This window comes from Eucyclogobius newberryi, unplaced genomic scaffold (assembly GCF_026437365.1).
Source record: "Eucyclogobius newberryi isolate DKJ021-1_F unplaced genomic scaffold, fEucNew1.0.hap1 SCAF_4, whole genome shotgun sequence".
In the NCBI taxonomy this organism is placed as follows: Eukaryota; Metazoa; Chordata; class Actinopteri; order Gobiiformes; family Gobiidae; genus Eucyclogobius; species Eucyclogobius newberryi.
This window is the reverse complement of record NW_027316056.1, coordinates 41,720,634-41,733,225: the sequence shown is the minus strand read 5'-3', so window position 1 is coordinate 41,733,225 and position 12,592 is coordinate 41,720,634. Positions and strand designations below refer to the sequence as shown.

At 43.3% G+C, this 12,592-nt stretch overlaps 1 protein-coding gene across 1 annotated transcript in view; it reads left to right on the top strand.

Moving 5' to 3' along the window:
- Positions 1–12,592, top strand: part of LOC140377900 (tau-tubulin kinase 1-like) — a 45,205-nt gene that overhangs the window by 5,414 nt on the left and 27,199 nt on the right. The window contains exons 3-6 of the mRNA XM_072463513.1: positions 441–588; positions 4,659–4,732; positions 7,379–7,519; positions 8,384–8,488. Coding sequence (XP_072319614.1) covers positions 441–588; positions 4,659–4,732; positions 7,379–7,519; positions 8,384–8,488 — 468 coding nt within the window. The remainder of the gene's footprint in view (positions 1–440; positions 589–4,658; positions 4,733–7,378; positions 7,520–8,383; positions 8,489–12,592) is intronic.

The following is a 12,592-nucleotide window of genomic DNA, read 5'->3' as shown; positions in this document are numbered from 1 at the left end:
CAGAACTTCATCCTTTATCACTTGTATTAGAAAAGTGTGATATTATCGTATTGTGAGCCATGCATCTTATGGATATTAAATGTTTATCAATCTTTACATTAATCTTAAATATTAAAAATGGTCCTAGTTAAACAAGGCCTCGGCTAAACCCAATCTCACAACGTTTAAACATCTTTCTGTCGGACACGATCGCGGCTCATAATTGCTGTATGTCTGTTTATATTCGGTGCTTTGTGGACAAACGTCTCTTCTAGTGCGTTTACCCTCAGCTGAAGAAACTCAACCAGTTCTCTTCCTTTGTGCGAGGCTTAACTGATGACCAGAGGTGGTCAATTTAACCAGGGAGTGTCAGCCTAGTCCAGGTGCCCTTCCCAGCCCCGGCCCCCGTCTAGAGCCCTGAGCCTGACCCCGGCCCTGACCCCGTGTCGTGTCGTCCGCAGCTGAAGAAGATCGGCGGCGGGGGGTTCGGGGAGATCTACGAGGCGCTGGACCTCCTGACCCGAGAGAACGTGGCTCTGAAGGTGGAGTCGGCGCAGCAGCCCAAGCAGGTGCTGAAGATGGAGGTGGCCGTGCTCAAGAAGCTGCAGGGTCAGTGTCTCCACACGTCAGAAACGTCTCTGAACTCGTCTGCAAACCCCGGGTCTTTGTTTCATCCCCGCAGAGGGTTCGGAGGGATCGTCAAACACACTGAACCATGTGACCTTCTCAAAAGCTGGACTCGGTGCTATAGATTCATCCAAATTCATCAAAATGTATAATCGTAAATATCAACTATATATATATTATTATTATCAAATGAAATAGCCTGATGCTCTCTCTCTTTCTCTCTCCTTTTCTTTGATGCACATTAAAGCATTTAAAAGCCATTAAAAGTAAACAACAACAACAACAACAGCAGAAACAGCCTGATGGACAGAGATCTGGACTTCCTTTCTTCTTTTCTTTCTTTAATTCTCTCTCTTGTTCTTTTTTGTTCCCTTTCTTTCTCTTGCTCCCTTTTTCCTTAGTCCGTTCTCTCATTCTCTCTCTGTCTCTCCTCATGTTTCTGGGCTCTTTGATTGTGAGAGAATACAGGATCATTTTAGCAGTAAGAGTCAGTGGTGGCTAATGAAATAAACACTGAGTTTGTACCTGACACGTAAATAAGAAGCTCAAGTGCGTTTTCATCGTCGCTGTTCAGCTCACATTGATCACAGACACAGACTTGGGAATCGCACAGTTGAACTCATGATGACCTTTCTCTACTTAAATTGCATGTTTCTGAGTCAAAGTGTTGAGTTGAAGTGTCCTTTATCTCCCCCTGCTGTTAGCAAACAAGCTAAAGCTTAGCTAGTGCAGTTGCGGCAACAACAAAGAAACTACTTTCATTTGACATTGGACTATTTCAAGTCATTTGAGAAACAACAGTTCCACAAACAAAAAGAGGCAAAGAAACAAAAGCAATAATCAGTTTAAATATAAATGACGTCATTGCATCACCTCAAAACATTTCAACAACATTTTATACATTGACAAATTAAAATACATTTCAGACTTTTATTTGGTTTATGTAGTTTTCAGTAAAACAAAGGCAGGTTTCTCCTAGTAGCACAAGGCAAGGCAAGTTTATTTGTAGAGCACATTTCATACACAAGGCAATTCAAAGTGCTTCACAGCAGGAAAAATGCATTCAAATCACAAAGAAATTACAGAAATACAATAAAATTAACTAAATTAAAAATTATCAATCCAACTGATTTTCTAAACTAATAAAATCACAAACAAAAGAGAAGAGTGCAAAGAAAAAATCCTTTTAGTCATATGCGCAGCTAAACAAAACAGTTTTTAGCTTAGATTTGAACATTGTCAGAGTAGAAGCCTGTCTCACATCTTCAGGAAGACTGTTCCAGATTTTAGCTGCATAAAACTGAAACGCAGATTCCCCATGTTTTGTCCTGACTCTGGGCACCAGCAGGAGGCCGGTCCCTGAGGTCCTCAGAGTCCGAGATGGTTCATATGGCACTAACATATCCAAGATGTACTTTGGTGCTAGGCCATGGAGAGACTTGTACACAAGCAGAGCTGCTTTAAAGTCTATTCTCTGAGCCACAGGGAGCCAGTGCAGAGACCTGAGAACAGGACTAATGTGATCATACTTCCTGGTTCTAGTCAGGACCCGAGCAGCAGCGTTCTGGATGTACTGCAGCTGTTTTACAGCTCGTTTGGAGAGACCAGTGAGCAGGCCGTTACAGTAGTCTAATCTACTGGAGACAAACGCGTGGATAAGTCTCTCTAAATCTGGTTTTGACACTATATTTTTGATTTTGGCAATGTTTTTTAGATGGTAAAAAGCTGCTGATGTTATTGATTTAATGTGGCTATTAAAGTTCAAGTCTGAGTCCATTATTACCCCCAGATTTCTAATTTGGTTTGTAGGTTTTAGAGCGAGACTCTGGAGGTGACCGCTAACACTTTCTCTTTGTTTCTGTGGGCCAAAAACGATTATTTCAGTCTTGTCTGAGTTCAGCTGGAGAAAGTTGTTTTGCATCCACAAACTGATCTGTTGGATGCAGTGACAGAGTGAATCTACTCGTCCATAGTCACCTGCCGATAGTGAAACATAGATCTGAGTGTCGTCTGCATAATTGTGATAGGACACATTTTCACTGCGTATCAACTGACCCAACGGCAGCATGTAGAGGTTGAACAGAAGGGGACCCAGGACTGACCCTTGGGGCACTCCACAGGTCAGGGTCATGTGGTCTGAGACACAGCTACCAATTTCAACAAAGTACTTCCTGTCTTCCAGATAGGACCTTAACCAGTTTAGGGCAGTGCCAGTGATGCCCACCCAGTCCTCTAGTCTCTGTAAGAGGATCCCATGATCGACAGTGTCAAAAGCAGCACTCAGATCTAACAGAATTAAGACTGAGGCTTTGCCCGTGTCAGTGTTCAGGCGGATGTCATTTGTCACCTTGACAAGAGCAGTCTCAGTGCTGTGATGAGGTCTAAAACCTGACTGAAAAACATCAAATGAGTTGTTTATTAAGAGGAAATCTGTGAGCTGTTGGTAAACAACCTTTTCAAGGACTTTGCCCCAAAATGGCAGATTAGAGATGGGCCGGTAATGACTCAGTACTGCGGCATCAAGACTGCTCTTCTTTAGGAGAGGCTTTATGACCGCAGTTTTCAAAGACATTGGGAATGTTCCAGATTGAAGCGACATGTTAACTATGTGAGTGAGTGGTGCTAACAAACTGTTCAGCACAGACTTTAGAAATTTGGTGGGTAACACATCAAGGCAGCATGTAGATGAACTCAGACTGGTGATGATCTCATGGACAGTTTTGTCAGTTACTGGTGCAAAGTGAGTCAGCTCTAAGTGTCTTGGTGGTTTTAGGGTAATTTTTTGCATTGTGGGATTTATAGCATTTTTAATGCCCTGAAATTTGTCATTAAAGAACCCTCACTCTGCAGCTGAGGTTCCTATGGTTCCTGTAGTTCCTGAGGTTTCTGTGGTTCCTGTAGTTCCTGAGGTTCCTGTAGTTCCTGAGGTTCCTGTGGATCCTGTAGTTCCTGAGGTTCCTGTAGTTCCTGAGGTTCCTGTGGATCCTGTAGTTCCTGAGGTTCCTGTAGTTCCAGAGGTTCCTGTGGATCCTTTGTTCCTGTGGCGCTGAGAGGTGAAGCGATCCGTGATGATTGCATAAGAACCCGGAGCCAGAGCTGTGTCATGTGACCAGATTGAGCCGTGGGATTGGTCGGTTTATGAGTCACAGATGATGAACCGCCACGTTTCTCACGCTTCACAAAATCCTCCTCTTTCAGTTTCACGTCACTGTTTTCTATCTGTTCTACTTTTTATTTAGTGCGAGTGACGTGATTGTATTTGACACAGAAAACACAGATAAAATGGATAAAACGGATAAAACAGATAAAACAGATAAAACAGAAAACACAGATAAAACACAGATAAAACAGATGAAACAGAAAACGATACTCTCAAAGAGAAAAGAAGCTCTGAACCAGATTGAGTTCATTGCTGACTTCCATCTGTCCTCGAGCAGGTTTAAAAATAGAAAAATTACAATAAAAAATCAAACACCCCAATTTACACAACACCCCAGATCAACAATCAACAGCAATTCTCCTCAAATTAAATTCATATTTCATCATCACCTCCTAAAATACAATTGTACTTTTCATAAATCATCACTAGTAATAACGCCTAAAATACAGTCATACAATTCATCATTTATCATTAACCAACAATCCTAAAAACACAATGATTACATTCATTAGTTAGATAAATAATGATCTAATTCATTTATTAATACAATTCTCAGCACTAAATACACATCTAAATTCATTATTGTCCTTCGCCTCTAAAAACTAAGATCATTTCACTCATTTAACATTATCAACAACACAATGTCATTTGGAGAAACTCACTCATCGCTCTGAGGTTTGTTCTTGTGCTGAATGTGTAAAGAACTCCTTCATATTCATAGTTCATATTTGTCTTCAGTATAAACCACATTCATTAAACAGAGCTTTGAGATTGCTTCCTGGTGCCGACACTTTCCCGAATGTCTTTCCCAACTCTTCCCTCCAGCTACACTCTCTTTACATCTCTGTCGAGTGTCTGTTACTCTCGACTACATTCAAACTCTCTGTTTCAGGTAAAAACCATGTGTGTAAGTTTATTGGCTGTGGACGAAACGACAAGTTCAACTATGTAGTGATGCAGCTGCAGGTGAGAATCATCCTGTTTTCATGGCTTTGTTGTGTTTGTCATTGTTGTTTACCTGTGTTTTTGTTCTTATTTACTGGTTTTGTTTGTTCTGTATTGTTGTTTACCTGTGTTGCTGTTATTTACATCTGTGTTGTTGTTGTTGTTTACCGTATGTGTTTTTGTCGTTGATCTCTGTTTTATTTACAGCTTTGTTGTTGTTTACCTCTGTGATGTTGTTTACATCTGTGTTGTTTACCTTTGTGTTATTGCTGTTTACCTCTGTGTTGTTGTTAACCTTTGTGTAATTGTTGTTTACCTTGCATTGTTATTAACCTTTGAGTTGTTGTTTACCTCTGTGTTTTTGTTGTTTCCTTATGTTGTTTCCTCATGATGTTGTTGTTGTTGTCTCCTCATGATGTTGTTGTTGTTTCCTCCTCATGTTGTTGTTGTTTCTTCCTCATGTTGTTGTTGTTTCCTCCTCATGATGTTATTGTTTCCTCCTCATGATGTTGTCGTTTCCTCCTCATGATGTTGTTGTTTCCTCCTCCTCATGATGTTGTCGTTTCCTCCTCATGATGTTGTTGTTTCCTCCTCCTCATGTTGTTGTTTCCTCCTCATGTTGTTGTTGTTTCCTCCTCATGTTGTTATTGTTTCCTCCTCCTGTTGTCGTTTCCTCCTCATGATGTTGTTGTTGTTGTTTCCTCCTCCTCATGTTGTTGTTTCCTGCTCATGTTGTTGTCATTTCCTCCTCATGTTGTTGTTTCCTCCTCATGTTGTTGTTTCCTCCTCATGTTGTTGTTGTTTCCTCCTCATTTTGTTATTGTTGTTGTTCCTCCTCATGGTGTTGTTGTTGTTGTTTCTTCCTCATGATGTTGTGTCCTCCTCATGTTGTTGTTGTTTCCTCCTCATGGTGTTGTTGTTTCCTCCTCATGGTGTTGTTGTTTCCTCCTCATGATGTTGTTTCCTCCTCATGTTGTTGTTTCCTCCTCATGATGTTGTTTCCTCCTCATGTTGTTGTTGTTGTTTCCTCCTCATGATGTTATTGTTGTTGTTTCCTCCTCATGGTGTTGTTGTTGTTGTTTCCTCCTCATGTTGTTGTTTCCTCATGATGTTGTTTCCTCCTCATGATGTTGTTTCCTCCTTATGTTGTTGTTGTTTTCTCCTCATGCTGTTGTGTCCTCCTCATGTTGTTGTTGTTTCCTCCTAGTGTTGTTATTGTTTCCTCCTCATGGTGTTGTTATTGTTTCCTCCTCATGGTGTTGTTTCCTCCTCATGTTGTTATTGTTGTTGTTTCCTCCTCATGGTGTTGTTGTTGTTGTTTCCTCCACATGATGTTGTGTCCTCCTCATGTTGTTGTTGTTTCCTCCTTGTGTTGTTGTTGTTGTTGTTTCCTCCTCATGATGTTGTTTCCTCCTCATGTTGTTGTTGTTTCCTCCTCATGATCTCATGTTGTTGTTGTTTCCTCCTTATGATGTTGTTTCCTCCTCATGTTGTTGTTGTTGTTTCCTCCTCATGTTGTTGTTGTTGTTGTTGTTTCCTCCTCATGATGTTGTTTCCTCCTCATGTTGTTGTTGTTTCCTCCTCATGATGTTGTTTCCTCCTCATGTTGTTGTTGTTTCCTCCTTATGATGTTGTTTCCTCCTCATGTTGTTGTTTCCTCCTCATGATGTTGTTTCCTCCTCATGTTGTTGTTGTTGTTTCCTCCTCATGTTGTTGTTTCCTCCCCATGTTGTTGTTGTTGTTTCCTCCTCATGTTGTTGTTGTTGTTTCCTCCTCATGATGTTGTTTCCTCATGTTGTTGTTGTTTCCTCCTCATGATGTTGTTTCCTCCTCATGTTGTTGTTTTGTTTTCTCCTCATGTTGTTATTGTTGTTTCCTCCTCATGTTGTTGTTTCCTCCTCATGATGTTGTTTCCTCCCCATGTTGTTGTTGTTGTTTCCTCCTCATGTTGTTATTGTTGTTTCCTCCTCATGTTGTTGTTTCCTCCTCATGATGTTGTTTCCTCCCCATGTTGTTGTTGTTGTTTCCTCCTCATGTTGTTGTTGTTGTTTCCTCCTCATGTTGTTGTTGTTGTTTTCTCCTCATGATGTTGTTTCCTCATGTTGTTGTTGTTTCCTCCTCATGATGTTGTTGTTGTCGTTTCCTCCTCATGATGTTGTTTCCTCCTCATGTTGTTGTTATTGTTGTTGTTTCCTCCTCATGATGATGTTGTTTCCTCCTCATGTTGTTGTTGTTGTTGTATCCTCCTCAGGATGATGTTGTTTCCTCCTCATGTTGTTGTTGTTTCCTCCTAGTGTTGTTATTGTTTCCTCCTCATGGTGTTGTTATTGTTTCCTCCTCATGATGTTGTTGTTGTCGTTTCCTCCTCATGATGTTGTTTCCTCCTCATGTTGTTATTGTTGTTGTTTCCTCCTCATGTTGTTGTTGTTTCCTCCTCATGATGATGTTGTTTCCTCCTCATGTTGTTGTTGTTTCCTCCTCAGGATGATGTTGTTTCCTCCTCATGTTGTTGTTGTTTCCTCCTCATGTTGTTGTTGTTTCTCTCCTCATGTTTTTCTTGTTGTTTCCTCATGATGTTGTTTCCTCCTCATGTTGTTGTTGTCGTTTCCTCATGATGATGTCGTTGTTGTTGTTTGCTCATGTTGTTGTTGTTGTTGTTTCCTGCAGGGCCGTAACCTTGCCGACCTGCGGCGCTCTCAGCCTCGTGGCACCTTCACCATGAGCACCACACTGAGGCTGGGCAAACAGATCCTGGAGTCCATCGAGGCCATTCACTCTGTGGGCTTCCTGCACCGAGACATCAAACCGGTCAGTCCTGCTCCAGACCCGGTCCAGACACGGTCCTGACCCGGTCCTGACCCGGTCCAGACACGGTCCTGACCCGGTCCAGACACGGTCCTGACCCGGTCCTGACCCGGTCCTGACCCGGTCCAGACACGGTCCTGACCCGGTCCTGACCTGGTCCAGTCCTGCTCCTGACCCGGTCCTGACCCGGTCCTGACCCGGTCCTGACACGGTCCAGACCTGGTCCAGACCTGCTCCTGACCCAGTCTGGTCCTGCTCCTGACCCGATCCGCACCCGGTCCTGACCCGCTCCTGACCCGCTCCTGACCCGCTCCTGACCCGCTCCTGACCCGATCCAGACCCGGTCCTGACCCGGTCCAGACCTGGTCCAGACCTGCTCCTGACCCAGTCTGGTCCTGCTCCTGACCCGATCCGCACCCGGTCCTGACCCGCTCCTGACCCGCTCCTGACCCGATCCAGACCCGGTCCTGACCCGGTCCTGACCCGGTCCAGACCTGGTCCAGACCTGCTCCTGACCCAGTCTGGTCCTGCTCCTGACCCGCTCCTCACCCGGTCCTGACCCGCTCCTGACCCGCTCCTGACCCGCTCCAGACCCGCTCCTGACCCAGTCTGGTCCTGCTCCTGACCCGATCCGGACCCGGTCCAGACCCGGTCCTGACCCGGTCCTGACCCGGTCCTGACCCGCTCCTGACCCGGTCCAGACTTGCTCCTGACCCAGTCTGGTCCTGCTCCTGACCCGATCCGCACCCGGTCCTGACCCGCTCCTGACCCGCTCCTGACCCGCTCCTGACCCGGTCCAGACCTGCTCCAGACCCAGTTTTATCTTTTACACATTCTAAACATTTATTTTGGTGATTTTTGTTTCAGTCGAACTTCGCGATGGGACGATTGCCCTCCACCTACAGGAAGTGCTACATGCTGGACTTTGGTTTGGCCCGACAGTACACCAACACCACCGGGGAGGTCCGACCGGTGAGACTTTAGTCCTGGTTTAGTCCTGGTTTAGTCCTGGTTTAGTCCTGGTTTAGTCCTGGTTTATAAATGTTTCAGTCCTCTTTGGTTCAATTTTGGCCCAGTTTGATCTTATGTTAAGTTTTAAATTGTTTATAGTAGTACAATAGTAATATTTTTTCTCTGAATTTTCAAATATTTTTGATTGAGTTTAGTTTCTTTTGAACCGATGGTGCTGTTTGAGGGCGGGGCCCTTTTTTCACCCTCATTTGGATTGAATCTTTGAGACTTTCATCATGTTTTAGCCGTAATATGGACTTCACAATGATGTAACTGGATTCATCTTCAGCTCTGTTTGAATCCTGTTTTAGTCCTGGTTTAGACACCCGGTTTAGACCTTGTTTAGACCTGGTTTAGACCTTGTTTAGACTCGGTTTAGACCTGGTTTGGACCCGGTTTAGACCCGGTTTAGACCCGACTTAGACCCGGTTTAGACCCGGTTTAGACCTGATTTAGTCCTGGTTTTGGACCTGATTTTGCCTTGATTTAGTCCTGGTTTGGGCCTGGGTTTAGACCCGGTTTAGTCCTGGTTTGGGCCTGGGTTTAGACCCGGTTTAGACCTGATTTAGTCCTGGTTTTGGACCTGATTTCGCTCTGATTTAGTCCTGGTTTGGGCCTGGGTTTTGACCCGGTTTAGACCCGGTTTAGTCCTGGTTCAGGGTGTTGTAGTGTGTTTGGTGCATTGCAGTAACACAAGGTCAGTTTGGGCTCAGGACGTTCACTTCCTGTCTGCGTCAGAGCTTCTTTTCAATCTGAAACCTTTTCATTTTACATTTTTCTTGCTTTGGATTCACAGACGTTCAGTAACAGGAAAATATGAATAATAAAAGGCTTTTATTTTGAAGGTCACTTTGACTCTCAATATGAGTCAGACCTATTTTTAGAAGTGTGAAGCTGCTTTGGATTGAGACTTCAGTTCAGTTATTATTTGTCTACAGGTTTAGACACGTTTAGTCCTGTTTTAGCCCTTGTTTAGTCTTTGTCCGGATTCAGTCCTTTCTTAGTCCTATTTAGTCTTGCTTCATCTCTGTTTTAATCCAGTTTTAGACCAGTTTAGGTCCTGGGGCACAGGGGCGGTGCCAGTGTTGGGCTTGGTGGGGCCTCCTTTTCACAGGACACCGATGACCACAATTGTGCAGACTGACATTTACAGCGGCACAGAGAGACCCAATCAGATTTAGACTGGAGTGGTAACTATGGCAACTGTGATTAGGAGCTAAACATGTCAGCAAATTTGTTAATGTTTTTTCAGCAGCAAAGCAACAATAGAGCACATGAGTGTGGGAGTCTCAGCTTCAGTAAAGGGCAGTTCAGTGTGAGAGCAATAGAGCTATAACAAAAACAGCGTTACCATGGAAATGCACAGAAATGTCAGTCAAAACAATGTAAACAAGTAAAGAAAAGATGCAAGAACAACCCAATAAACTGCAGCCTCAATTTTTAAAGTGTAGTCCTGGTTTAGTCCTGGTTTAGTCCTGGTTTAGTCCTGGTTTAGTTTTGGTTTAGACCTGGTTTAGACCTGGTTTAGTCCTGGTTTAGTCCTGGTTTAGTCCTGGTTTAGTCCTGGTTTAGTTTTGGTTTAGTCCTGGTTTAGTCCTGGTTTAGTTTTGGTTTAGACCTGGTTTAGACCTGGTTTAGACCTGGTTTAGTCCTGGTTTAGACCTGGTTTAGTCCTAGTTTGGACCTGGTTTAGTCCTGGTTTAGTCCTGGTTTAGACCTGGTTTAGTCCTGGTTTAGTCCTGGTTTAGACCTGGTTTAGACCTGGTTTAGACCTGGTTTAGTCCTAGTTTGGACCTGGTTTAGTCCTGGTTTAGACTTGGTTTAGACCTGGTTTAGTCCTAGTTTGGACCTGGTTTTGTCCTGGTTTAGTCCTGGTTTAGTCCTGGTTTAGTTCTGGTTTAGTCCTAGTTTAGTCCTAGTTTAGACCTGGTTTAGTCCTGGTTTAGACTTGGTTTAGACCTGGTTTAGACCTGGTTTAGTCCTGGTTTAGACCTGGTTTAGTCCTGGTTTAGTCCTGGTTTAGTCCTGGTTTAGACCTGGTTTAGAACTGTGTAGAGGATTCTTACTAGTACAAGTGCTGTAGTGTTATTCACTTGTGAGAGAGCGTGACATTCAAAGTTGATATCGATTAAAGAGTTGTAAGTGCGTGTACTAAGTGCGTGTACTAAGTGCGTGTACTAAGTGCGTGTACTAAGTGCGTGCACTAAGTGCGTGCACTAAGTGCGTGGCGTGCACTAAGTGCGTGGCGTGCACTAAGTGCGTGGCGTGCACTAAGTGCGTGTACTGTGACAACAAACATCCCACAACAAGTGTTTTTGTCGATTTAAGGCCTATTTTCTGTCCTTCTGATCCTTATGGTTTAGGACGGATCTTTTTGCCACTGAGGCGCTCTTAGAAGTCTGATACTTGTTCTTTTTGTGCACAAAAGGGAAGGGTTTGTTGCCCTGGTGCTGAAGGTGTCAATCAATCAGGTTTAAATCGATTAAGCAGATCTTGACCTTCAAGAAGAGGGATCGAGATGAGTGAAGACAAGAAGGGATGAACTACAGTCTCATTCTCGTGAGGACATGTTAGTGTCCGTGTACGGCTGGACTTCAAGGAGCATGAACTGCAGTCCAGTTTTCTTCCTTTCACATTTACTGCTCTCTGCAATTTGTTGAAAAGCACGTGTGACATCACACTGACGTCAGCAGCTGTGTCAAGTATTGCTTCTTGTTGGAGCTCGTTGTCGACGATACTGCGCACAGTTTTTGATCTGGGCCCTCTTTAATAAGGTTGTATAAAAATGGTCTGAAAGGACGTTTGGTTTGTCTGTCAAGTGCATAATAGTTCTGAAGTTTGTTTTCTGAACTCACTATTTGTGATGCACTGTTTTGACTAAAAGCACGTTTTTGTTTGATGCTGGGTCCAGTTTCTGCTGTGTTAAGCTCAGATTGGCTAATTGGGCTTAGAGTGGGCTCTGGGCGGCCCGGGCAGAGTTCCCCATCCTTTATCAGCTGTTCAGGCTGTAAGGAGGTTTCCCTTTTGGTCTGATGGTTCAAAGTGGCTATCGTGACTAGCTCAGTTTTACCATTATTAGACGAGTCGGTGTCTTCACCTTCAGAATCACTGCTTTGTTGCTCGTGTTCTTCTGGAAAAATTGTTTCAAAGTTTTTGTCATTCTTTGATTTTCCGTTCTTATCATGGGCAGTGAAGTGACCCCTCTGTTGGAAATAATGTTCAGTGCATGTTGCGGCTGAATCCTTTAGTTGTTTGGAGATGGTTTCTCCTGCTTTGTCAAGATCTGAATATGTATAATTCAGTTCTCTGTTTCCTGAAGTTGCTTATTTGATTTTTGTACTTGTAAGTTCATTACAACTGTATTTGTCCCAACAATTGTCTTATGGTCTTGTTGACTTGTTGACAGCTTTTGTTTGCTTCGATCTCAACATTAGTGATTCAAAATTTCCAGAATAAGTTTACTTGCGGCCTCACACGGGGCACCAATATATAGTGTATGCATTCTCACACGGGGCACCAATATATGTAGGGGATTCTTACTAGTACATGTACTGTAGTGTTATTTGTGAAGCTTTGTGAGAACGTAACCATGACATTGACCCCTTTTCTGGAAAGGAATGAACACTTTACCAAATGTAGTTTATGAAGATTTATTTACCAGATAATTAAACAGACAAATATGATTTTGTAAAATGCAAATGAGTCAATAACAAATGGGAATGCTAGACATGATTGTTCTAGATCTATCTAGTGTGTTAAGTTGATTCTAAAGGGAGACGCATGGATCAGGTTAAAAAATTACCTGCATTTTCCTTGGCTCTGAGGCGTTCCTCAGATAAAAAGGGCAGCACTCATTCACAGATGAGGCTGGTCTGAAGAGACTCTCCTGGATCCAAATTTAGTTGTAGACTTGAAAAGTTGCAAAAAGGTCTTTTGCTTGAGTTCGCATGATGCAGTTTTAGTCACGTCTATTCCGTGGGCGTGTCTCTCTAGAATGTTCTTTGTTCCGTGGATTAGGTTAGCATTGCAAGGCCAGAGATAAGCCCTTTTTCTTATATCCCGGGT